This window comes from Grammomys surdaster, unplaced genomic scaffold (genome assembly GCF_004785775.1).
Source record: "Grammomys surdaster isolate TR1022 unplaced genomic scaffold, NIH_TR_1.0 129, whole genome shotgun sequence".
NCBI classification, from domain to species: domain Eukaryota; kingdom Metazoa; phylum Chordata; class Mammalia; order Rodentia; family Muridae; genus Grammomys; species Grammomys surdaster.
The window spans coordinates 4,715,386-4,742,136 of NW_021604587.1; the positions used below are offsets into that span (position 1 = coordinate 4,715,386).

Consider the following 26,751-nt stretch of genomic DNA (forward strand, 5'->3'; position numbering starts at 1 on the left):
CGTGGGCACCGTCAAGCCGCGCATCTGCGCTCTCACGAGATCTTGCGTACGTCACCGCCGGTCGCCATCTTGGACTCTGGCTGAGCAATAAATTCCCCCTGCCGCTGTGCGCGCTCTTTCTCGAGGCGTACCTCACTGGGAGAGGGTTCGGACCCTGAGTCCCCGTCCCGGCCCTACGGTGCTGGTGTCCGCGTGGCGCAGAGCGAGGGTAGGCCCCGCGTTGCTTCTTTGCCCGGCTCCAAGATGGACGGCAGCGGGGACGGGGGAGGCCGCTCAGGGGGAGCACGTGGCGTGCCGCTGGCCTGCGCCCGGGGCTGCTGGGATGGTGGCGGAGTTCAGCGGCCTCCAGCCGTCGTCCGGCAGGGAGGCCGGCGGAGGCGGGGCCGCGGCCGCCCCTGAAAGGCGCCCCGGCGGCGGCCCAGCCTCTTCTTTCCTCGCACAGCCAGACGGCCCCTGCTCGAGGCCCGCGTCGCCATGGCCGCGGTTCCCGAGTTGCTGGAGCAGCAGGAGGAGGACCGCAGCAAGGTGAGATTCCTCCCTCGCTAACTAAGCTGGAGGTCCTGCCGGCCTCCCTGGGCTGGGTCTACGTTTTCTGGGGTTCGGGCTGTTGGCCGTCCACAGCAAGGGAAGGATTTGCAAGACCCGGAGGTTTTCCCCCACCCACACCTTTACAGATGCTATCCAGCGGGGGTCTCAGTTCACCCTCATTCTCAGGAGAATCATACAAGCGGGACCCCACTTTTTGAGCTCTTGGTGCGAAGCGGACAGAGGTTCTGCCATTCGACCGAGGCTAATGCTCTGAAACCCTTAGGAGCGTGTTTTTTAAAGGCTCATAAAACTTACATCGACTTCTTGGTATTGGAAAGTGGATCGGAGTTTTGTTTGCGGTTCCTATCTCTTTTTAAGAAAATGGCCTTTTCGTTTAAAATAGTGGGGAAATTTCAGTCGAGAATCTGTAGCATGTTTTTTTGCAACTTAGAAAAGCTAAATGTGTCCTCGTGGGAGTTGTAATTTTTAGTAAATCCTGTGTTGATGTAACCCTTGGGCTGCAAATATCTGGAGGACTAGTTCAGCAGATAGAGATTGCTATATGTAGGCAATTAAGGATTCTACTTTTATTGGCCCTCTAAATTTGAATTTTTCCATCGCACAAGTCAGTTTTGTGGACAAAATCTTCAGTAATACGGGAACTCTTAGGTTAAAGTATCTTTGAATGGACAAACTTATCTAGTAAGTAAATACCGGTCTGGAGCACCAGTTGGATTATTCCAACAAGGGTATTTGAAATAGAGCTTTGTGCGAGGTGTTTTATTTCTCTTACACTATAAGAATTAGTTTTCTCTCTGGCATGGTACTGCGGGCAGGAGAGGCCCTGATGGTTGGTTTTTCCTCCTTTTTTGTTACTCGTGTTGGAGCAGAATCAGCTATGTAAAATGACTTGGTCATCCTGTTAACTGATAAAATTAGTTAGTTCACCATCACTCTGATCAGCAAAATTGGAGATGATTACAGTGTAGAGAATTATAACTTTAAAGAAATATTGAGATAAATTACTGGTTTTAGCACATGGTTTCAATTTTGTTTTCTGGTCTGTACTAGACTGGCAGATCACATCTAGATGGCAGAAGTTTGAAGGAAATTTGGCAAGTGTCAAAAGGGAACTGGAGTCCATCTTGGGCAAATTTGTTAACTAATATTTTGCAATTATATTTAAATGCTCAGATTATTTAGCTTGGAATTTCTATGAAGATGGGGTTCTTGAAGTTGCTCTAGTGACTATTAGAATCAAGTCCCTGAAGTTAATGATTCTTCAGACTTGGGGTGGTGGTGAGAAAGAAACTCTGGGACTCCTCTAGCCCTGAGCTAGAGAGTTTGAATGCTAGGAAAGTGCTTTGGCAAGGTAGGGAGGCCTGAGAGGAGCAGAGAATGAGCTTGACATCTAGACATTTACTGTAAAGTCTTTTACCCCAAAGTGTTCTCTCCTTAAGCTGACTTTAGAGGTAGAATTGCATGGCATGTGTCGTTTACATAGAAAGCCTGTGCCCTGTCAGATCTTTAATTTGGTTCTTAGTTTCCCTTTAGTGTAGTATATAGTAGAGATTTGCCAAGTCTAGCTGGGGTATGTGTGTAGTAGGGTCTTCCTGCATACACTAGGCTGAGCATTATCTGACATTGTCTTGGGGGTTTTTGAGATTGGTCTGAGTCTAATTTAGGGTAAATCGAGTATAACAGCATTGGTTTGTGTTGGTGTTCTGATTGTCCCTGGATTTTCTTTTTGTAGTTTGAAAAGCTTGACATTTTTTGACTAGGAATCAAGTGGTGTTAACTGCTTTAATCCTAGCATCTGGAAGGCAGATAGCGGTGCATTTCTGGAGACCTGCATGGTAGTATGTTCCCAGGACAGCCAGTGAGAGACTGTCTCAAAAAGAAAACTCTGAACTCTTTGTATTCTACAGCCATTTTTTTTTTTTTTAAACTGGGGATTCTTCTTTTCTTGTTAGAAGGCTAGGGATGTAGGAGTGGTAGCTTCTTTGTCTAAGGTGAGCCAGACTCTGAATTTCAGTCCTCAGTAATTTGACTTTAACTTTCACTAGGTGGTTACATGGACTTAATGCAGGATATTTATTCAGACATTTATAAATGTAACTGTTGCTGCTGTTTCTCTATAGATACTTCCATTAAGAGTATAGACAACAGTCTTGAACTTTGATCAGTACTTAGCAAGTCTAAATTTATCTTTTTTGTGTGCAGTGAAGTTTTGCACTGTAGTCATATGACTCAGGAAGTGTGGCTTCTCAAAGCTGCCCACGCCTTAGTTCTGGATCAGCAACTTGCACATGGTGTCTTAGTGTCCCATTTGTGAATACTTTAGCAGGTTATGATGTATGCAGTTTTTGGCTGCAGAAAGTAGCCTGCCCACTTAAGAGGATTTTCTGGGTTTAGTTTACTATGATCTAAGTGTTTATTTGGTGAGATTTGGTAAGTTACAAAGTCAGGCTTTCTGACAAACCTGAGCGCTGGTGTTTTGGGAGCCTGTCCCCTTTCCATACCAGACTGCCAACAATTTTACTGGAGGTGACATTAGTAGCCACCTCTCCTATTTGTAAACATTGCTTTGCACTAAACAGATTTATCCTTAGTTGAGACTCATGGGGTTTAACTGGCTTTCTAAAGTGGTATGATGGGTGGGGTGAAGTTTGTTTGCAAGGGTTTAAATTTGTGATTAACAGTTTGTGAAAGGAAGTAACATGCTACATTAAGCTTGGACTGTTGAGCATCTTTGTCTTTATTATCCAGATATTATGAGGAACTTAAAAGATATAAAGGGTATGTTTCAAGTTCTGTGAATTTAATGTAGCTGTTAAAACAGTACAGCTAGCTGTCTTTGGTAGGTTTGGACTTTGGAAACCTGAGGTTCTTTTGTTACAGCACTCACAAAGCATTGTGAGTCAGAATCGCAACTCACCTAGAAATGGATTAATGATTGGATTTAAAGTCTGGTGAATTAAAGTTGGTGAGTGTGGCTGCCTTGCAACCCTAGTATACAAAGGATATACTACTACTCATGGGCTGCCTAGTGGAAGTAGTACAGCCACCCCCCTTTTAAAGTTAAACTGTTTGAACATTGTGTTATCAACCTGTTGCTTGAGCAATTGAGAACAGTTTTGTGTGTAGAAACCTGAATGTCTTCAAATAGTTAAGTGTTTAGTTAGATAGTGTAATTACAATCTTGGGATGATCTCAATTTTTTAAGAAAACAGTTTTCATTCTTTGGGATCAGAAGGGAACTACAGGGCAGTTGTAAGCTTAAGTAATTATCTAAATTGGAAACATTTTCTGTGTGACTTTCCAAAAATGACTTCTTTGTTGCCAACACATTACCCCCTTGGTTTTTGTTTTCATTTTTAAGTTTGTGGTGACACTTGTTGGAGCTTGTCTTCTCCCATGTGGGTCCTGGGGATCTAATCAGGCCAGGCCACAAGTGCCTTCTTGCTGGCCAAACACCTATTTTCTTTAAAAGATTGTGTATGAGTGCTCTATCTGCATGTACACCTGCATGCCAGAAGAGGGCATCAGAACTTATTATAGATGGTTGAACTCAGGACCTCTGGAGGAATCCCCCATCCCCCAACACTTTTTTTTTGGGGGGGTAACCCATTGAAGGCCCTTCTAAAGAGGGGAAATGGAATCTTTTGCAATTAATTTGAAGATAGACCAGATAGCTTAAGATCTCTTGATTACTTAAGGCAGCAATTCAGCATAGTACTTGGGCTTGCAGCCTTGTGAAATGATGATTCTGTTTATCCATTCGCTGAGTACGCTGCACTGCCCTTCTTCCCAGTCTCAGTTCCTGTTCTAGGAGCTTGGGGCTGAGTAGCCTCCGACCCTGCTCTCTGCAGTGTTCTATTGTGGATTGCTTGTGTGTTGGCAGACTACTGCTGGTAAGAATGGGTAGTGTCAGCAGGGATGGCTCCCTCTCTGGGTTCCATCTCACCAAGATGAGTGGTGCAAATCTGATCACTTCTTGCAGCCCTTCTAGTTCCTTGTTCATAAGTTGTTTTTTACATTTATTGTGAGTTTGCACCTCCCACTTGTTGAGGTAAGAGCATAATGGCCTGACTGAGCCATTTAAAGGGTGAGTTGGTATAGTGCTTATGGGTGCCTTAGTTGCTTGTTACGTCCTAGTAACACAGAAGTTGGCCAAGAATACATACAGATGAATTTAAGTTTGGTTATCTTGGGATAGGAGTAAACAGGACTGATAAGTTTGATTTATTTACTACTAACATTTGAATTCTTATATAAAGGGCAGAGGGAAAGTTATAGTAGAATTTCTCATAGGACTATTCCCAAGTATTTGTATTTTATAACTGTCATGTAGGTCTTTCATATCTGAATATCTGTGACAAGGTGCTTTTATTTAGATTTTACTTCTTTACTAATGAGTACTTCCTTTGGAGAAAAAAAATCTGACTCAAGAGGTGTCTGCTCCTTGCTAAGAAGGACCATTCATAGATGAGTTGGCTTCTTAACTCTCCCTGGCAAAGATGTTGGTTTTTTTGGGCAGTGAAGGATTCCTTGGAGTGAACAGAATAAATGAAGGGAAGGTTCTTTGTTAATATGTGCCAGGTAAGCATTTTTTTCTACATTAGGAATAAGAAATGAAAAAAGATCATTGAAATAGAAACAACTACTTTTTCTTTTAAGGTAATTTGTTTGTAGTGACCAAATTGAAATAATAGGGACTGACATACGTGTTCCCCCACTCCCACCTGGGTTTCTCTGGCACTTGTCCTAGAACTTGCTTTGGAGACCAGGCTGGCCTCAGATTTGAAATCTGCCTGTCTGCCTTCCTGGGTGCTGCAATGAAAGGAATGTCACCACTGCCCGGCTCTGTATGGCTTCTTAACACTATAAAATTGGACTAGAGATGACCAGTGCACTTTGACTATATGGCACTAGTCTAAAGCAGAACTTGTAATTACTGAGACAGTGTAAGCAGTTACCATGTCTTAGTTTTGATTTTCATGTGTTACGAGGTTTTACTTGGTGCTGGCTGGCCTTATCCCTGGTCTTCTGCCACAGCCTTCTAAGTGTTGAGATTATAGACATGGGGTGTGTGTGTGTGTGTGTGTATTGCATAAAAAGCTTTTTAAAGAAGCAATAATAAAAAGCCAGCCAGATCTGTGTAGCCTTCCTCAAAACATAATTAGCAATTCTAAACCCCTCATTGTGAGGTAATAGCCAGTAACCTTCTTTTCCTGTGCTTCATGATTCAAGGAAAGGGGCTGACTCAGCCTGGAATAATAGTGCTTGCTGCTTTTTGAGAATCTAGCAGTTAAGTTTCCAGCACCCATATCAACAGCTCATGCCTTTGACATCAGCTCCAGGGATTTGATCTGGATATTCTCACAATAAAATTAATTATTCTTTAAAAAATTTATGGCTATCTGAGCTGACAATACTCTCTAGAGTCAGTAACAATTTAAAAACAAAAACCTTAATACCAGACACGAGAAGCCTGGTTCTAAAGTATGTTTACCATCTTTGAGGGATTAATTGGGGGTGATTTAAAACTAAAAACAATATAGACCACTGGTACTGCCCTTGGTTGCTCTTGAGGTGGAAGGTAAACCTGTACTACTGCTGAAGGCACCATCCACTTCAGACACAGGGCCCAGAGGTACCCTTAGCTGGAAATGACCAGAGAGAAAGAAGGTGAGTCCTCTTTGAGGACTAGCTTTCACGGTACCATGCAAGTTTCCAGAGGGAAGCAATCAACATTCCTACCTAATGATGCCTGTGAACAACTATGACCAGCATGGCACTATAAGCCTAAGAGTGCAGTATATTGGCTTGCATGTATTACTAACAGTTCTTTAGTTAAACTTAGAATTCCTTGGAGAAGGAAACAGTGCTTGATATTGGAAACCTAGCAACCTACACAGGGCTAGACAAGTCAGGAATTTTGGGGGAAAAGCCTACAATTGATACATAACTACATTCTAAATATTTGTCCTTTTAAACCGCAGTATGTGTAGCTCTCACCCCTCGGGCAATAGAAAGATGTGTTATAGAAAAATAACTAGTCAAAATGCAGAGTTAAACAAAATTGCAACTACATCTGCAATACAACTAAGGCTCGGGTTATTGTAGAAAGTGGGGCAGCAAGATTGTAAGAGCCAGTGGAATAGGGGGTATGTTGTGGTATTGTGTCTCCTAGGAATGTGAAAAGCTACACACCTATAAAGTCTCAACTAGCATATCTGCCTAAACATGATCTGAACAATAGGCATGCTAACCGGATGAAGGAATTTCAGGAGGTCTCAACCCTACATAAAGAAGTTCAGACAACTAAGGAATGCTGAGAGTGAATAGTCTACCCTGGAGAGGAAAACACCAACTGGTTTTCCAATACCAAATGGTCAGCCATGAAAACATACAAGTAACATGGATAGACTGAGCAAGTTGTGCTTGTATTTAGGAGTGCATGTGTCCAAGTATAGCAATAATGACAAGGGTGGTCATGAATTTGAAGAATAAGAAGGCATATATAGGAGTGTGTGGAGGAAGGGAGGGCTGAGGGGTATAATTGTATCATAATTTTAAGACGTGAGAGAGACTAGGTGGCAGGAAGGCTGCCTGGTTTATTTAGCAAATTCTATGGATTTGGGCTACTGGGTGTTGGTTTTGCTGGCTAAGCATAAACAGGAATGCTGAAGTTTTAATCCTACGTGGTGATTCCAGGATTAGGACACAAGTGCTGATTTAGAAATTCTAACATTATACAACTTTTTACTGCTGGATGTAGATAAAAGTGGTTGTCAGTATGAGAAGGTTAAAACCAGATGATAGTTATTCAGTGGTGGGGACTCCATTTTTTACCTGTAGTACTTAAGAGAAACTTGGCCCCCACCCCTTTGGGTCCTTCTGCCATAGTTCCAAAAGTGAGTTTCCATAGGCTACTGAATTTGCTTGGCTAATATGAGCAAAAGTGAAGGAATTATCAGCATATAACACTGTGGTTCTCAGAGTTATATTACAGTTTATAACAGCAAAGCTACAGTTATGAAGTAACAATAGATAATGCTATGGTTGGGGGGTCACGACCACACAAGGAACTGTATTAAAGAGTTGCAGTGTTAGGTCGAGAGCCACTGATAAAGCATATTAACTGCAAAGGCTAGAAACTAGGGTTTGTGACTTCTTTAAGGATAAGGAAATAAAAAGCTAGGCTTGAGTGGTGCATGCCTTTAATCCCAGCACTCAGTTGGCAGAGGCAGGTGGATCTCTGAGTTCAAGGACAGCCAGGATTGTTACATGAGAAGCCCTGTCTCAAAAAAAAAAACCAAAAAATAAGGAAATGGGTATTCAGAAGTATAAGTATTATTGCTGAATTCCAGGAAATTACACTAACATTTCTAAAGCCTGAGTTTTGGCTTTATTCCTATCCTAAGGGTCCATCTGACTATAACAGTTAGGAAAGATGAAGTGGCCATTTTACCTTTGCAGTTTGTATGTTAGCTTTTAGAGGCTGTGTCTATTTAACAATCACTTACAGAAGGAGGGGTGCTTACCATAAATGTCAGAACTAAGCAAAATTGTGATTCAAGAATTCATTGGCCGGGCAGTGGTGGCGCACACCTTTAATCCCAGCACTTGGGAGGCAGAAGCAAGTGGATTTCTGAGTTCGAGGCCAGCCAGGACTACACAGAGAAACCCTGTCTCAAAAAAACCAAAAAAGAATTCATTGGCATTTCGGCATTCAAATATGGCCAGCCTCTTGACACTTGATTATTGGAGAAAACTCATGTTTTATAGGTAAGCATATGGCTCTATTGGGTCATATAAGTGTAGCTATTTTGGTGTTCATACTTAGCCACAAGTTGTCTCCAGGGATTTTATGTGTTTGGTTTTTGAAGACAGGTTTTCTCTAGCCTTGGCTGACCTTGAACTCTCAGAGATCTTTGAGTGCTGGGATTAAAGGCATGTACCACAGTGCTTGTTAGACCTTTTAGATCTTTGGTTTGGCCTGTGGCCAGCCTGCCATGGGTCACATCATTGAAGAACACTTGCTGGCTCACCCTCTCCCGGTGAGAAATGATTTCTGAACCTGTAACTAATACTAAAATGTATTTCAGTTGAGATCTGTGTCAGTGGACCTGAATGTTGACCCATCACTTCAGATCGACATACCTGATGCACTCAGTGAGAGAGATAAGGTCAAGTTTACAGTGCACACCAAGGTGAGTGACAGTAATGACTACGAGTGCTGGGTGTGAAAAGATTTCTTGAGCTGAAATGGTCACTTTTTAGGGGCAATATGGTAAACTGCTGAGAACTATCTCTTGGGACCTCCATGTGTGTTGTGCTTCAGTTCTCTTCTGCTGGGATGGAGCCCTCAACAGGCAAATGTGCAGCCACAGTCACTTCTGTAGTTTTGGTTTTCATTTGCACATGAGGTAAATCACTGTCATGAAAAAGAAGCCAAGGACAGTTTCCAGAACCATAGGAAACTGTAGCAAAGACTGGGAAACATTGTACTTGCTGTTCTTTGTTTTTATAACCTGGGGGAGGTTCAGTCTCAAACTTGTCTATTACTAGCATAATCTTTCATATACAGCAGGCTTCAAAAGGCCTGTAAAAAGAATTGCCTAGAGATGAGAATGTTTAGGCTACCTGGGCTAGTGGCTTTTAGATCATATATTGCTGTACTCTTTGGGTCTTAAATGTGTTGATTGTGTAATGCTCCCATAGTGTAGTCTAGGAACTCTAAAGCCATTTTGTATATCTCTCTTCACAGACCACGCTGCCCACATTTCAGAGCCCAGAGTTTTCTGTTACAAGGCAACACGAAGACTTTGTGTGGCTGCATGACACTCTTACTGAAACAACGGATTATGCTGGGCTTATTGTGAGTTCATTTTAGAAAATTAATAAGCTGTTTTCTTGGATCTTAAAGAGACCATGTATTTTGCAGTGGTTTGAATTGTGTCTATGTGGCAGGTAAATGTGGGTGCCCACAGATCAGATCCCCTGGAGTTCATTCAGTGACTGTAAGCACAATGGTACTATGAATTGAGCTTAACTGTCTCCTTCACACTCACCCCAGGCACCAGTAGAATTGATTTCTAGGAAATTTCAGTATTAGAGCATACAGTAAAATTCCTCAGTGGTATTTAAGAGTGAAGGAGACAGTTGGCAGAGCACTTGGCTAGTTTTAAAATTCAAATTCTGTCCTACTGGGCAGAATTAAGAAATCTGCCCAGTAGTGATTTTGTTCTGATTCTTTGACATGAGATCTCATGGCCCAAGATGACCTGAATTAGAGTTGTACTTAAAAGTTTTCTCAGAATGTTAATTCAAAAATAAATTTGTTTTTGTGATACGGAGAACCAGACTCAGGACCTCAAACACACTAGATTTGAAAACTCTGCCTCTGATTTGGATTTTCAGCACCAAATCTTTGGAATTGAGGGAAATTCCTTTGGATGTGTGAAGGCCTTGTTCTGATTCACTCAATGAGTCACTCATTGTTAACATTAATTGCACCTGTTTTAAGCTGAGAGAAAAAAAAATGTATGCACACTATGGTCTTCTGCCAATTGTTTAAAACTGAAGAGATAGCAGTCAGTGCTCTAACATGGGAGGTGGGTTTTGGTTTTTCAAGACAAGATTTCTCTGTTTATGGCTGTCCTGGAATTCACTCTATAAACCAGGATGGCTTTGAACTCAGATCTGCTAACCTCTGCTAGAGTATGCCACCATGCTCAGCTGAGGATAGTTCCTTTTTAGAAGATCAGAAAGAATAAAATTTGAATGAAATAGAGCTGCCTTAGCTCCATTGGGCTGGCCATCTGAATTGGCAGATGAAGTGCAGCCACCCTCTGCACTGGGATAAGGTCCTTACAGATTACTTGCCTCTGCTACAGATCCCTCCTGCTCCCACAAAGCCAGACTTTGATGGCCCTCGAGAGAAGATGCAGAAACTGGGAGAAGGGGAAGGATCTATGACAAAAGAAGAGTTTGCCAAGATGAAGCAAGAACTGGAAGCGTAAGTGAATTTTCATGAGCTCTACCTTATGAGAAGTATAATCAGAAGAAATGAGTGGAAAAACCTGATAGTGAGAAAGTAACCATTTGTTCCTGGTGCTGGTCTCTAAAACTACAGTTTGTAGAGGGTTTGACATGTCATGTGATGTGCTTCTGGAACCTTGTTGCTGGGTTGTAGCAAATGCTGTTTACAGAGTGTTCTGAATGACTGCATGGATGACTTAAGGGGGGGGCACATTCACAAGTTCCAACATATTTTAAACTTTGTTTATAGATGAAAAAGTGTATGTGTTCAGAAGTACTCACCCCTTTCCACTATTAGCCTGTTACTAACAGTATGCCCCTGAGAATGAAAGATATCCCCCCACCTCTTTTGATTTTTCGAGACAGGGTTTCTCTGTGTAGCTCTGGCTGTCCTGGAACTCACTCTGTAGACCAAATCTGCCTGCCTCTGCCTCCCAAGTGCTGGGATTAAAGGGATGCGCCACCACCACCAAGCCTTTTTTTTTTTTTTTTAACTTTTAAAAAAAGTAGCTGTCTTCAAACACCAAAAGAGGGCATTGGATCCTGTTACAGATAGTTATGAGCCACCATGCTAGGAATTGAACTCAGGACCTCTCAAAGTACAGTACTGTTGAGCCATCTCCAGCCCCAAGGTTTCATTCCTTTAAAGAGAGGAATCTTGCTCTTGCTGATTGAAGCAGTAATCGCATGTAGATAGACTTGGGCTCTCTCAGACTTGAAGCAAATTCGATTATAGTGGCACTTTTTTCCCCTCATTGATTCATTTTACAATTAACATTATTTAATCACCAAGTTGAATTATAGTGTTTAGGTATAGTCTAGTTGCATTGTTTTTCCTGGTGACCGTTAGCAGAAGCGTGTATAAGGTAGTGAGCTGTATTGGGCAGGAATTGAGCAATGCAAGCTGAATTCTTTGTGCACATGTCTTTTCAGTGAATATCTTGCTGTCTTTAAGAAGACTGTGTCCTCGCATGAAGTCTTTCTTCAGCGGCTTTCTTCTCATCCTGTTCTCAGTAAAGACCGCAACTTTCATGTTTTCTTGGAATATGATCAGGATGTAAGGCAATTTTTCTATTTTCATGGTGTCTTTGTGTTTGCATCCACCTTTACAGAAAAAAGGGTGGAGAAAAAAAACACTTTCTCTTCCTCTTTAGATCTGTTAGAGCTCATTTTCTAAACCACTGAAAGACTGTTGACACCTCCACCCCAAACTAATTTTCTTCCTTCTGTTTAATTTGTTGGAAGGAATTGAAATATATGAACGTTTATTTCAGGGTTACTGGGTTTTTTGAACATGCCTTTTCATATATAAAGCAAGCCCTGACTTCTGCCCACCTTTAACTTCAGCATATTTCTGTGATTTGGAGGCCAATCAGTCTACATAGTGAGTTCTCGGACAGCTAGGGCTACTTGGTGAGGCACTGTCTATCTAGAAAATATTTTAAAATTCTTGAGGCCTGGCATCAGTAGAATCAAGCAGTAGCTCTTTAGAGAATTGAAAAACCTCTGGGATTTGGTGCTACTATGTTGGGCTAGCCATTGGGAATATGATCTGTTTATCTGTAGCTACTTAATTTTAGACACTTGGTTTGAGGCCAGGTTAAAGTGGCTGGTGTATTCCTGATAACATGTTACTTGTATGATTACTCAAGTAAAGGATGCTGACAGAAACCGATGCTGTGTTATAAAATGTTTTGAAATTTCCTTCCTTTAGCTAAGTGTTAGGCGGAAAAATACCAAGGAAATGTTTGGAGGCTTTTTTAAAAGTGTGGTGAAGAGCGCCGATGAGGTCCTTTTTTCTGGAGTTAAGGTAAGGCGTGGGCAGTTTCAGGAAATGTTTGATTTCATGGGGATGGGTAGGTTTCCTTTGGAGGGGAGTGTCTATACACATGTGTGACAGCTCTTGGGAAGTGGCTGCTTTGTTTACTGCATTTTCAAGACAGAGGTTCTCTTGTAGCTCCTGGAACTCTTTTTTAGATCAGAGTGGCCTTGTACTCAGCTCCACCTGCCTCTGCCTAGTAGGTACTGGGATCAGAGGTGTGCAGTGACATGCACAGCAACTTAACTTCCATTTCCTTCCTCAGAATACTCTCTCTAACATGGAATAGTTTTTGGTAAGGGGATCCTTGAGTCTTGTTTTTTTAGGATGTAGGCTGCTCATTTTTTGTTTTCGTTTTTTGGTCTTTCAAGACAGGGTTTCTCTGTGTAGCCCTGGCTGTCCTGGAACTCACTCTGTAAACCAGGCTGGCCTCGAAATCAGAAATCCACCTGCTTCTGCCTCCCAAGTGCTAGGATTAAAGGCGTGCGCCACCACCGCCCGGCCTAGGCTGCTCATTTTTTTAGGAAAGAAAATGAGCATAGTGTCACAGGGCTGTGAGCCTAGTATTGGGGTGGAGGCCAGCCTGTATCTAGTAAAAAAAAAAAACCATATATATAAAAGGATTGGGGGTGTACCTCTGTCTAGTATGCCTGGGAGCCAGTGTTCAAATCTCAGAACCACAGAAAGTGTTGATTGCCAGCCGGGTGATGTTAGCTGACATGTATAAGAGCTGATCCTTTCTGAGAGGAGGACTCAACTAGGCGGCCTTGGCTGGCCTGGGTCCACCTGCCTTTTCCTCACAAGCACCAAGATTAAAGGTGTGAGCCATCAGACCTTGTGGGATAAGTCTTATTTACATGTTATGAAATTGGTACAAGAGGAAGGAGTGTTTACTAATACTATTGAAGTGTAGTGGTTTTTAGGGTGTGTTCAATTGAAGTTAATATGTCTGCTTGACTTTTTGTTGAGGAATGGGCAGAGCTGTTCTAGAGGATCATGAGAAAAAAGAGGCCCTTGTTTACCCAGTGCCTTCCTGGTTCTTTGTAAACAATGGTTTTGGCAATTATCTAGTATCTGGCTTTGCCTCTCCAGGATTTGATTAAGGAAGCCCAGAACACAGGTGCTAAGTGGAAGGGAAAATTGGAAATGGTGTTTCTTAGGCAATACTGTATGGGTTTTGTGTGTATGCATTGTGGGTCTGTTACTATTGGCAAAGGCTTACCAGGAGTGCCCAAATTATTACTGAAATTACCCAATTTTTTTTTTTGTTGTTGTTTTTTTTTTTTTGTTTTTTTTTGGTTTTTCGAGACAGGGTTTCTCTGTGTAGCCCGGGCTGTCCTGGAACTCACTCTGTAGACCAGGCTGGCCTCGAACTCAGAAATCCTCCTGCCTCTGCCTCCCAAGTGCTGGGATTAAAGGCGTGCGCCACCACCGCCCGGCTACCCAATTTTTTTTAAAGCCCATGGACACACATAGTATCTAGGCTAGGTCAAGGTGGCAGTGTCCCACCTGACAGATGGACTAGAAGAACTTAATGGGTTGTGGAGGATGTCAGTATTTACTTCCCTTCACAAACTTAAATGATTCTGTGCCAATTTAGTCTGTTAGTACCTGATTGTTTTTGTTAGTCTTGAAGTACAAATATTAAGTGTCATGATAATCTAGTCTATACAGGTTAAACTTAGGTGAACATTTTCTTTGGTTTGGAGGCAGATTCTCATTGTTCAGCCAAGATAGACTCAATTCTTTAGTCAACCCCTCAGCCACGAATGTGCCAGATTGCCCATGTTTTCATTAATACTATACATATTCCTATTCTTGATATTTTGGTTTAAGTTCTTTTTCTTCCTTTTTAGGAGGTGGATGACTTCTTTGAGCAAGAAAAGAACTTCCTTATTAACTATTACAACAGGATCAAGGATTCCTGTGCTAAAGCAGACAAGATGACTAGATCTCACAAAAGTAAATATCTTTACCCACTTGGTTACACTTAATACAGTTCTGTGTGCCTGTTCTGCTCAGATGACAGTATCTGTGCTTGTTTCTTCAGATGTTGCTGATGACTACATCCACACTGCAGCCTGCTTGCATAGCCTGGCCTTAGAAGAACCCACAGTCATCAAAAAGTAAGTCTTGGGTGGCTGAGGTGGAAGCTAAACAGAGTGCTTCCCCAGCTTATGCAAGGAAGGCCCTTAGTTCAACCCATTGATCTTTTAATGAGAAGATCAGATCGGGGGAGAGGAAGATCTTCCCCTGTCTTCTCATTAATTACACTGAGGGCTTGCCTAGCATTCGAAAAGCCCTGGTGGTGGTACCACATGCCTGTACTTCCACCACCCAGGAGTCAGGAGAATCACATATTCAAGGTGATCCTTGGTTATGGCAAGTCTGAATTGTATGAGACCCTGTCCCTTTTTTGTTTTTTTTTTTTTTTATTTTTTTTGAGGCAGGGTTTCTCTGTAGACTGACTTCAAACTCAGATCCATCAGCTTCCAGGGTGCTTGAGTTAAGTTAAAGGTGTACACCATGGGTAGCTTGTTTGAATATTCTATCCTGGAACATAAGGTTAGTTCCAAATCTAGTTCCTATCACCCAAGTCTCAAGCAACTTTCCCTTGTTCATGGGGGTATTCTGTGGTTGGTTATCTTTGCTGTTCTTTGGCCTCTTTGCTTGGTTCTTTTTGCTGGACTTCTTCAGATTAGATCACACTTGCTCTTTATAACACACTACCTCAGACTTGGAAGTTTGGGAAAACTGAGTGATGGTAGCTCATTGTACTGGTTTTGGCTAATTTGGATCATCTCTAGACAGGACGACTGAGGCTGATGAATATTGTGGTCTTTGCTGTTTGAAATAAAGAGCTACGTTAGTAAATTCACCTATTTAGTTTTATTGTTTGTTTTTTGTTTATTTGTGTTTTGTTGTTGTTATTTTTGGAGACAGTTTCTGTGTAGCCCTGACTGTCCCTGGAACTCATTCTGTGCAAACCTTATGACTCTTGATAGTGGTCATCCATTCATGTCTTAAGAGTTTTGATAAGTTTACATATCATAGAGAGCTAAGACCTTCTTGTATGCTTTCAGGTACCTGTTGAAAGTTGCAGAGCTCTTTGAAAAACTTAGGGTAAGGAGTTTTGTGTTAGTCTTGGTAACATTTAGTTAAGGCACATAGATTTCTGCCTGGATGGTGACTGATGACCCTTATTTGTTTAAAATAGAAAGTGGAAGGTCGAGTCTCATCAGATGAAGATTTAAAACTGACAGAGCTCCTCCGATACTACATGCTCAACATAGAGGCTGCAAAGGTAAGGTAGGAATTTAGCCCTTAGCGGCACTAGTTCATCTTGCTGTAACCAGAAATTTAATGCTTAAGATAATCCCTTTGGGTTAGAAAGGAATGTTCCTTTGTATTGAGATACACTTCTTTGCAGTGTTTTGTGTGTGGCATGTGAAGACCTGAGACCAACCAACCTTGTAGATTGTTCCTACTGTGCCATGCATTTTACTCCCTTGTAAAAACAGGGCCTCACTAGCCTAGATCAGGTTTCATGTTATATTAGACATTTCAAGTTAGATGGTTTCCGTACTAATTTCCAAAAGTGGGATTCATGGGGCAGGCTCTTGTGTTCCTCTAGGTCATGACTCAGTGGCATTCTCCTTAACTCATTCTGCAGTAAATAAACATGTTTGATATGCTGTTTCATTTTCTGAAATATCTGCGATTACTGGTTTCAACTAGAAGGAAGTTTTTGTGTGAGATATTTTATAATAAGGATTATGGAAATTATCTTCAAAAAGTCAGAAACTGAATAGCATCATTAGCTTCCCCCTCTGCTCCTGCTGCTTGGGATCAGACTTAGAGCATGCTAGGCAAGTACTATATTATTAAGCTATATCAGTCTCTTGTGAAAGTTATGCTGGATAAAGGGATAGAGACGTGGCGCAGCAGTTAGTTCTATATCCTGTACCCCACATCAGGTGGCTTAGAAACAACTGCCTGTACCTCTAGTTCTAGGGATCTGGTGCCTCCAGACTCAAGTGTGCAATTATGTCCACATAGTTACAAAAATAAAATCTTTATGCAAGATAGAGAAATGGGCTAGAGTCACGCCATTTCAAAATGTTGACACTGGATCCTTTCTAGACATTGCATGTATGCATCTATTACATGCATATGTCTAGACATTTTCAGTATGTGATATTTTCTTTGGTTCTTTAGAGATTTTTACATCATGACTGTTAATTTTCTTCAGGATCTTCTATACAGACGTACAAAAGCCCTAATTGACTATGAGAATTCAAACAAAGCTTTGGACAAGGCCCGGTTAAAAAGCAAAGATGTCAAGTTGGCAGAGACTCATCAACAGGAATGCTGCCAGAAGTTTGAACAGCTTTCTGAATCTGCAAAGGAAGGTTGAGCATTTCTTCTGTACTTAGCTTTCATTTGGAAACAAATAATGCAAAAAGTCAGCCCCCTCCTCGTGGGGCTGGGGTTAGAGCTATAATAAACAGCTTCCCTAGTGTTTATTTGTGAGACTGTGGGCTTGTCCCCAGCAACACAAGGAAAATGAATTGTAACACTACAGAAAACTCAACTGGGGAGGGGCTGGAGAGTTGGCTCATCCAGGTACCTGGCTTCAGTTGATGCTTCCTCATGATCTTAGCACAGAGCAGAAATGTGAGTGCATGAACGCATAAGGACAATGCGTGTACACAATGATTAAGTAATTATAAAAGGACACTGGTTATTGGAAAGAATTAATTGCTATAGGAGTGAGTATATTAGAGTTACCACCATTAAATGAGGAAAGGCAATGTTGGGGGGGGTGGAAGAGAGTTCATGCTTCAACATCAGAGACAATAGTTGGTTATCTGAAAGGATTCCGTCTGTGAGTCAGAAGTGGGATTTTTGGTTAACATGCTTCCCAGATGAGGTCCTGGTCAGAAGATGTGAGTTAGGAGTTCACCAGCAGTGTTAAAAAATGACTGGAATGTGAGGTAGGGTCTTTTCTTGGGAGGATCTCTTGTATCTTGCCTGGGTGGCATGAAACAAAGTCAGTGTAGACATTAGAGTATCTCCTCATATAAATGTAACTATGATAGGTCAGTGGACTTGATTCTTACCCTCAAGTATTTATAAGAAAGCATGGCCTTTCATCTAATCCTGCCAGCTATAATAGTACCCCCAACTTTGGGCAATCTCAAGCTACCAGTTCTCTAACTGTGGTGTGCTTGAGTGGTGTGGCCCACATATATATAGATAATGTGTATGACCGTATTTTAGTGGATCTTGACTGCTATAAGGTCTAGAGGTCATGTGTGAAAGAGGAATTTGAGTGGGAAAATTGAAATTTCTTGTAGTTTGGTAAGTTCTAACTCTTTATTCCCATAGAACTGATAAACTTCAAACGGAAGAGAGTGGCAGCATTTCGAAAGAACCTAATCGAAATGTCTGAACTGGAAATAAAGCATGCCAGAGTAAGTTGCCTCCCTCTCACAGGCCTGACAGGCCACTTTCTCAAGATCTTGCTCTGGTTTTTGTTAGTAATCTCTCATGAACCATGAGTGGTAGTGCAAACCATACAGTGCTCAAAAGGCTGATGCAAAAGAAGTTTGGATACAGTCACATGCTAAAGGGGGCATTGTAGTGTAGTGGGTTCTTTGTTTTTGAGACAGCTCATCTATAGCTCTGGCTGTTCTAGAACTTGCTTTGTAGCCTTAGCTGGTGTGGAATGCAGAGACCCACTTCTGCCTGTTGAGTGTTAGGACTAAGTAAAAATTAAAAGTTTCATTCACTGTCCTTTGGTGCATACTTAGTGGTGACTCAGCAAAGAAATGGTGCATGCTGGGTTCTTAGTTGAACTGTGGGTTAAGAATTTTGATACCTGCACTTAAGGGTTCTCAGTGCAGGGAATAGGTTTGACTTCCAGTAACAGCAATCTATGGATGGGTCTTTGGGAGTTACTGGCATTTTCAGAATGTTGTTTAGTCTGTGACAACCTGGCCAGGCCTTCATCAAATCTTCCTCAGTTTTCAACATTATGGAACAAAGTGTTTGTGATTGGGGTGCTGTAGAAGCCGACCACTGGCTTTTTGGCCTGGAGCCCTCTGACTAGCAGGCTGTGGCAGCGCTGGGTAGCTGTCCCTTGGGAGGAGATGGAGGAGAGTGTCGAGTGTCGCCGTGCTTTGGTTACTTTTCAGATTCAGAGTTCATGAGGAAAGCTACATCTGGGCTTATTTTATTCATTTCTTTCCCCTCCCCCTTTTTTCCTAGAACAACGTCTCCCTGTTGCAGAGTTGCATTGACTTATTCAAGAACAACTGACCTGTCTTTACTCTGAAGGACACCAATGTGAAAGCCAGCATCACTTGCACTTAAATCATTACTGCAAAAGAAAAAGCTTTGACTAGTTTAAAATCATGTGAATAAATATTTTGATTTCTAAAAATCTTAACACTTAACCATGTTGGTTTAAAAATATTTTCATTGCATGTTACTTGGACATAACTAATTCTTTTCTTATGCATTTAATACCTCAAAGTAGGTAGAATCTAACAGATTCTCCTATAGATTGTCAGGAATTACTAGAATGGTATGGAGATGTGTGCCTTCTTCTGGAAATGAGAAGCAATAGCTTGGCCCATGTCTGTCTCAACATTTCCTGTGCCTGCGCTCCTATAGACATGTCAGCTGTGAAGTACAACAAACAGTAACTGTGGGCAGGTGGCACTCTGTTCTTGAATTAGGTAGATTTTGCTCCCTCTTGTCAAGGTCACTTCAGATGCTTGTGCAGTAACAAGCAAGAAGATCTCATGTCTGTACATCTTTACAGCTCCATTTTTGTAACTGGGCTATAAATACTTGAGAGAAAAGGAGAATCTAGGGTTCTGACACTCCCTGAGGGTGGGGCATGTGTGTTTGTGCTTTGGATGTTTTTATAAAGTATATAATAAAAATTATCCATGTTAACCATATGGAGTGTTTTTGTAGAAAACTAGACGGTCTCAAGAATGTTCTTGGTATTTCCACAGGTAGAACCATTGAGCAGTATTCAGTATTTCTTTGAAATGGGGTTTAGCCTTGAACCCATAACTCCACTACCTCAGCTTTATATAGCCTCTCAAAGTTCTGCAATTATGATATACCAGCATGCCTAGCTCAGTCTCAGTTTTGAAGACTTAAGGCTTGGCTGTTTGCTATATAACTCAAACTGTTACTTGGGGGCGGTTTTTGATTCCAGTGTCCCCTGGTTGGTCTCAGCAGGCACAGATTGACTGAGGACCTTAAATATATCCAAGACATGAATACTACTACCAGACTGTCATTGGGTTGGTTCTCGCAGTGCGAGGATGTCACATAGTTCAGCTGTCTTCAGAGTAAGGTGGTCTGCTCCTGTGTCCTGAGTGCTTGGGATTCTAGATATTAAGTCTGAAACTCCTCCCAGAGTGATGTAGAAGCAGGGAAGTAGCTCTTGGGTGGTGGGTGCTTGGGGTACGATTCCAAGTGGGATTCCTGGGAAAGTTGCAACTTTGTACACTAGCCTACAATGTTCTACGTTTTTCCTAACTGCAAGCAAGAGAATACTGCAGACCCCTAAAGAACATTGAGCTGAAGTGTGCAGCACCCACAAGGCAGCCTCTATCCCAGTTTGATATCAGACTGATCAGATTTTCACAACTAAATGCTAAGTCTTTTTTTCCACCCAGTGAGTTCTGTTAGTCTCCCCTGTCTCACTGCATTGAAGTCTGAGATAACCTGGTCTTCTATAGCATGAGATCCATTGAAAGTTATTTTTTGGAAGAGGAAAAATTGTGAGTTTTGCACATGTTTAATTTTCTGCCTGTTAACAGCAGGCAAAGCCTAGTTCAGAACTGTGTGGTCTTGGCCTGGGAAGATCTCAGCTCATTTAGCTAAAATGTCAATCATAACAGGAGGGAAGATGCCTAATCATCTCTATCTAGTACCAGAGTAGTAAGCCTTGAGGTTCTACTCCTTCCTGGTTGAGGCCCTTGGTCTGTAACTCATCCAGCAGCTGTGAGGTAATGTATAACTCAAAGCCAGGCCTTGTGACCTGGGAGAAGCATTGCAGAAAATGAGGTCCAGGGACATTCTCACCCCGACCCAGTCTACCTCAATACATGGCCCTTGTCTGGCTGGGTTGCCCAATGTTGCTTGCAGGTTTGGTTAACCGAGAAATACATATTTGTATTGCATATTTGATTGGAGCAGTATAAAAATGAACTAAATGCAGTGTGCATTTTGGTATACTGAATGGAGGTCACAGGGCTTTTCCAAAAGCACTTTAGACCAGCTGATTTTCTGCCTACTCTCAAACCTTTACATTTTGTTGAGTACTTTTTAAACTTTCAGTTTTCATGAAAAGGTCTGGTGGTTGTTTATCAATTCTTGCCCGTGTGTAGTAATTTGATTAATGGATCAGGGCATCTTTTTGAGAGGTTTATAGTATCAAGTGTCGGGGGTGGTGTAGAGTTTGAGCTTCCACATAACATGTTTTGATGATGTGGATGGATGGCCACTTGTTAGAACTGTTGACTGCAATTTGTCTCCGGTTCTTTCCTATCACTTGGATGGGATTAGAAATGGCCTGAGGCTTCATTTTTGCTGTTTGTCCTGGTTCCTTCATGTTGCAAAACCACAGGAGGGAACAATTTGTACTCCTGGTGTATAGCCCCAAAACAAGGCAAAGTCCAAAGCACCAAATACAAACTTCTGCCTGGTTAGACTGAGCGTCAGTGACCAAGGCCCAAAGCTGCTGGTAATCCTTGGCATAGTTTTTCTAAGTCTGCCTTTCTATGCTTATTAGTTCAGGGAGGTTTCTGCAGAGCAGTTTAGAGCTTTACTGGAGAATAGTTACTTCAAGCTAGAGCCAGTTTTTATTGAGTCCAGCTGAATCCAGCTGCAGTCACCACAGGACCTCTGGGCTCCTTGGATTTGTTGATTGTATAAGGATCTTGACTGGTTTATGAGAGACCAGGCAGAAAATCTGGCAAGTATAGATGTCTGAAAAGTATTCCGAAGAGACAGGAAAGGAGCCAGTGAGGGTGTGTACATAGGCTGCATGCAGAGTCAGGTGAAGTCGATTTTGACCTGTTCCTTGAGTACTGGAGAAGAGGCTTGCAGTGAATCCCAGAAGGCTTCTGTTTGTCTGAAGTTGGCTGGCTGGCTATCTGCAAGGCTTTGTTTGTGACTCTCTTCACATAGTCCCACCAGGAGGCAGCAGGAAGAATGAGTCTGCCTGCCACTTGTCTCAGGGACGAGAGCTGAGGGCACTTGTTGGGCTGGGCTAAAAGTGAAGTGAAAACTAGATCATCTCCGTCACCAGCAACTTGGCTGGAGTCTGATTTCAGCTTAGCCTAGGGCTCCGTTCAATCTGAGTAGCCTTCTAGCCCCCTCTCTAGAATCTGGGTCTGCTCTAGGGACATGAGTGTAAACCATGAAGAGGTAGGTGGTGCTGAGTAACAACTCACGTACAGAGCAGAGGAAACTGTTTTAGGGTTACTTCCTCTTGGAACCCAGCTGCAATTCAGTGAGGAGCCAAACACAGATGTGTAAGGCCTGTCCCCTGCTAAGTCAGGTCATCTTGAGTGAGTGATAAGGTCTCCATAGCAGAGTCCCTTACTGTGAGAGGGAATGCTGGGGTTTGGGTAAAATACAAAACACCCTGTCAATTTTGACCTTTAGGTAATAGCCAGAGTATTTCTTTAGTATTTCCCATGTGGTATTTGAGTTTTTGCTGGGAATTGTGTATGTTTTATTTGATGAGTCTGGCAGTTCTGTGATGAAAGGTAGCTAGTACAATTGAACAGAAGTTTAAAGTTCATTTTTTAAACAATTTACATCTTAATTTGGAGCACATGTGCACTGTGTGTGCATGCATATGTGCACATAAGCATGTAAACATATGTTCATTAGGACTATGCTTGCCCATCCATTGAGCTATGTTCCCAACCCCAGATCTAGGCACACTTACATTCTGGGCTGTTTGTATTTTTCTAACTGAAGCCCCAGCATTGAGTGACATAGACAGCCCATTCCACTCAGCCCTGTCTGGCCTCTGTCCAGATGGGCTTGATATAATGAAGAAACGGTGCTGGTTTCATTCACCTGGTGCCCAGTGGCTTATACTCAACAAGTGGAACTGGAAGTCCTCAACCCTCTCCCTTCTGTCTGACCTACCCATACTGTTTTCTCCACAGTCTCAGGTTCCTAAGATCCCTCATGCTTCAGAGCCTCCACACCAATCCTTCCCCACCTAAGGATGTAGATTTCAGTGAGAGTGGAGACAGTCTGGGTATGTCTGAGGCTCCTGATTCTGGGGGAGAGATCTGTGTCTCCTGTATTGGGGACATGGCAGGCCTCGATGCAGATCTTGAGATGAAAAACCTCAGACTGAACTCTCCTCCCTGGGGAGCTGGGAAGGCACTGTAAGTAAGATGCTCTGTAAAATGCCTGTCTATAGATTGGGAAGAGAGAATAGGAAGTAGGGTTGAACCCTCCAAGAGCCCTAACTGATGTAAACCTTTGCTCTCTTGAAGGTAATGAGAGGCAGAGACCTTGCCTGTATCTTGCCGTCAGGTCTTCCATATTCTGGGAGGCATATTACAGCTTCTTTCATTTGCTGCGTTGTACTGGGACGTTCTGGTAGCTGAGCTCATGCCGTTACAACTTCAGGTCTTCTCCGTGTACTCAAATTCCAGCAGGCTAGGATTGGCTGGTGCCTGCCCTCGAATATGGCCAGGGCTCTGAGAGCAAGGGAGAGCTGCAGGAGCCTTCTGGTGGGTTCTAAGCAGGCACATAATCTATTTACTGCATTCTGTTAACAAAAGCTTAGAAGGTCGGTCCAGGCTCAAGGAGAGGAAAACCAAACTCCATATTTTGATGGGAGAAACAGCAAAGGAAGGATGTTAAACTGCCACAAGTGATGGCATCTCCCACAGTCTGGATAAGGAGCCAGGGCTCAGCATTACAGGCAAAGCCAATCTGTGACTACCTTGCTTAAACCTTTTCTGTTTGACTGTGTGTGCCTCTTCCAACATAGTCTGCCTGCTGTCCAGGTATTGTCCTTTGGTTTGACCTTTTGAGACAGTCTCACTATGTAATCCTGTCTGTCCTGGAACTCACTTGTAGACAAAGCTGGTCTCTAACTTAAAGAGATCCCTGCCTCTGCTTCCTGAGTGCTGGGATTAAAGGGGTGCACCAACACGAACCGTTTGCCTTTTGTTTTTTGTTATTTTGGAGCTGTGTTGCTTTGATTATTGGCTCAAGTAATTCTCCTGCCTAAATTCCCAAGTAGGATTTGAGGTATGTGTCACTGAGTCCAACTTAGTTTTCTTTCTTTAATTTCTCTTAAATTTTATTATCTAATGTGTATGGATATTTTGCCTGCTTGTAAGTCTGTGTACAAATATGCATGCAGGGCCCACTGCATTGGATCTCTTGGAACTGGAGTTAGAGACAGTTGTGAGCTGCTGTGTGGGTGCTGGGAATTGAACCTGTGTCCTCTGGAAGAGCAGCAAGTACTCTTAATCACTAAATAATCTCTCCAGCTCCCCTAGCTAGTTTTCTTAAATGGTTCTAGTTTTTCAAAATTTACAATATAAGGTAGAAAATACAGAAAGCCGTAAGGTCACCACAGTATCAGGACTTTGTGGTAATAATGACAGATATCCTTCTAACCATGTATCCTATCCCTATATGAATCTGCACGTCCCAGCCCAAACACACGTGCGCGCACACACACACATACACAGTTTTTCAAGTGTTATATTCTTTATTCTGTGTGGCAATAAAAGAGAGTTGAGGGGCTGGAAAGCTGGAGAGACACCTGGTGCTTAAGAGCATTTGTTGTTCTTACAGAAGACCTGAGTTTAATTCCCAGCACCAACATGGCAACTCACAACTTTAACTTCAGTTACAGAGGATCCAAACCCTTTTTCTAGCCTCCACAGGCACCAGGCAAGCATGTGATATACAAATACACAAGCAGGCAAAATGCCCATATGAATTAAGTAAAATAATAATAATAATGACAGAGGCTGGGGCTGGTCTGGTGGCGCACAGCTTTAACCCAGCATTCAAGGCAGAGGCAGGTAGGTCTCTTTGATTTTGAGGCCTACATAGTGTTTCTGGTCTACATAGTGTTTCAGGACAGGGAAGGCTATACAGAGAGACCTTATTTCAAAATACATACATACATACATACATACATACATACATACATACATACATACAACAAAGAAGGAGGCTTGGAGGCTCAGCAGTTAAGAGCACTGGCTGTTCTTCCAGAGGGGCCCAGGTGGATTCCCAGTGCCACCATGGTTCACTGCTGTAACAGAGGTGAGAAGGGTTTGAGGTAGTCTCAACTCCAGTCCTGGGGATTAGATGACCTCTTTTGACTTCATCAGGCCCCAGGCACATGTGTATCAGACATACATGTAGGCAAAACACTCATACACATAAAGTAAAATAGATAACACTAAAGTGAGAGGCTTTAGGTGAGGAACATTTGATCCCTGGACACAATTCTCTCCTTTTTGCTTTCCTGCTATGAGGTGATCAACATCCCTCTGCTATGTCCTTCACCATAATGGTGTTGTTACCTTGCCATAGGCCCAAGAGCACTGGAGTCAACCAGCCATGCACCAAAGCAGCCCAACTTGTGAGCTGAAGTAAACCCATTTTCCTATATTTTGTTTCACTCCTGCAGTGCTAATAGTTCAACTCTATAATATAATATGTTTTGTTTGTTTGTTGCTAGAGTCTCTTCTTGTAGCCCTGGGTGTCTTGAATCTTTCTATGTAGACCAGGCTGGCTTAGAACTCACAAATGTCCATGTCTGCCTTCTGAGTGCTGGGATTAAAGGCATGCACCACCATGCCCAGCCTACAGTTTTGAATGGGATAGTGGGGATGTGTTTTGGGGATTGAGTAGAGGTTGTTCACTGTGTGGGGGAGGGCGGTTGTCAAGCAGCTGGCATGGGGGAGGAGTTTCTGTGGAATCCATAATATAAATATAGCATATATGAAGAAATGAGAGTGCAGGGCCAGTTGTGCACAGCTGGACGTGGTTGGGGTTGGACGTAGCTGATAGGAGTCATGAGCAGCCAGCAAACCCTCAGAGCTATCTGTGAACCACGAGGCAGGATTACAGTGTGGGAGACAGGAGAGAGACAGACAGGAGTGCTGACTGGGTTCCAGAGAGCTTTCTGGTTATGAGAGTGGCCATCTTGTGTTGTAGGCAGAGCTATGAGGCCTGAAGTGGGCCAAGGCTGGGCTGGCTGACCCAGGTGTTGTCCTGCTTGAAGGGATAACCCCAATTCTCCCACAGGGTACCTCACCTTTATTCCCAGTCCCTACCCTTCTGGTGGTACTGATTTCACCCTCCGCACTCAGGTGAGGTCAGAGCACTTGGCCTGGCCCAAAGCATTCTTCCCTAGACAGGTGTGTCATCCATCAGGCCACGATGAGGCGGCCAGTGCTGGGCCTGTGGCCATAGCGTGTGCTCCTATGTCACAGTTGTAGAGCGGGGTGGGTTGGTGTGGTGCTGCACAAGCCAGAGTGACAAAGACAGGGCTGACATCCTGAAGAGATTCCTGGGGGCCTCCTTCAGTCTTCTGTGTCCTCGGTGGCCACTGTATGCTGGCCACTGCGCTGGGGTTGGGGGTGGGACAGGCTTGGTGGATAGGTACATTTAGGTGAGCAGACCCCATTTTTTGCTCTGGAAAAAGACTTTGCAGAAGTGAATGGGGTACCCAAGCAGAGAGCAGCTGGGACACCAGCCCTGGGCCAGCCCACTACCCCTTACAGTTTGGGGAACTACAGAAAGTTCTGGCCCCCTCTCTGTACCCTGATGCCTTCTCCTAGGCCCTCTGTTAATGGGCCTAGAAGCCTTCTAGTCAAGAAGGCATTTGGGAAACTGCTTCTTCTGGGATGCATCCTGAAGCACATTGAGTCAGGTGGGGACACTCAGGAATATATCTTCTGACTCAGCAGCCTGGGGACTCTGATGAGAGTCCTGAGTCCTTCTGAGGCAGGGTCAGTGGGTGGAGGGGCCCACTCACCGCTGTAGCAGGACAGGCTTATCTGGGAACCTTCTCACCACAGCAATCCCTAGAGATTCTGGGTGCTCCACACCTTTGCCCAGCACGAGCAGCTCAGTACCTGGAGGCCTGACTCCAAATCCTCAGGGGACTATAGTGTTATCCAAAGGCACTGAAGGTGCCAGGAAGAGAGAGGTTCCTGCGGGGTGCTGCCCAGACATCAAGTTCTTCTGGGCTCTCCTGGGACACACTTTAAAAGGATCCAGTCCCTTCCAGCCAGCTATTTCTCCTTTTG

At 43.0% G+C, this 26,751-nt stretch overlaps 1 protein-coding gene and 1 non-coding gene across 2 annotated transcripts; both read left to right on the forward strand.

The window, feature by feature from the left end:
* The first annotated feature begins 8 nt into the window (after window positions 1–8).
* Snx5 (sorting nexin 5) lies at window positions 9–19,366 on the forward strand. Its single transcript, XM_028754776.1, has 14 exons — window positions 9–208; window positions 443–525; window positions 8,643–8,747; window positions 9,305–9,415; window positions 10,434–10,555; window positions 11,512–11,635; window positions 12,293–12,388; window positions 14,254–14,359; window positions 14,448–14,523; window positions 15,481–15,520; window positions 15,615–15,701; window positions 16,650–16,809; window positions 17,789–17,874; window positions 18,671–19,366. The coding sequence occupies exons 2-14, from the start codon at window positions 475–477 to the stop codon at window positions 18,719–18,721; spliced, it is 1,215 nt and encodes a 404-aa protein (XP_028610609.1). The 5' UTR covers window positions 9–208; window positions 443–474; the 3' UTR covers window positions 18,722–19,366.
* Window positions 4,284–4,522, forward strand: LOC114612397. Its single transcript, XR_003710004.1, has one exon. It is a non-coding gene; the product is annotated as a small nucleolar RNA SNORD17 (small nucleolar RNA).
* Window positions 19,367–26,751: the final 7,385 nt, after the last annotated feature.

Coding starts and splice junctions, on each gene's coding strand:
- Snx5 (XM_028754776.1), top strand. CDS start 475: ATGGCCGCGGTTCCCGAGTTGCTGGAGCAGCAGGAGGAGGACCGCAGC. Junction 11,636..12,292: donor TCTTGGAATATGATCAGGAT/GTAAGGCAATTT, acceptor TCCTTCCTTTAG/CTAAGTGTTAGGCGGAAAAA. Junction 14,524..15,480: donor GAACCCACAGTCATCAAAAA/GTAAGTCTTGGG, acceptor GTATGCTTTCAG/GTACCTGTTGAAAGTTGCAG.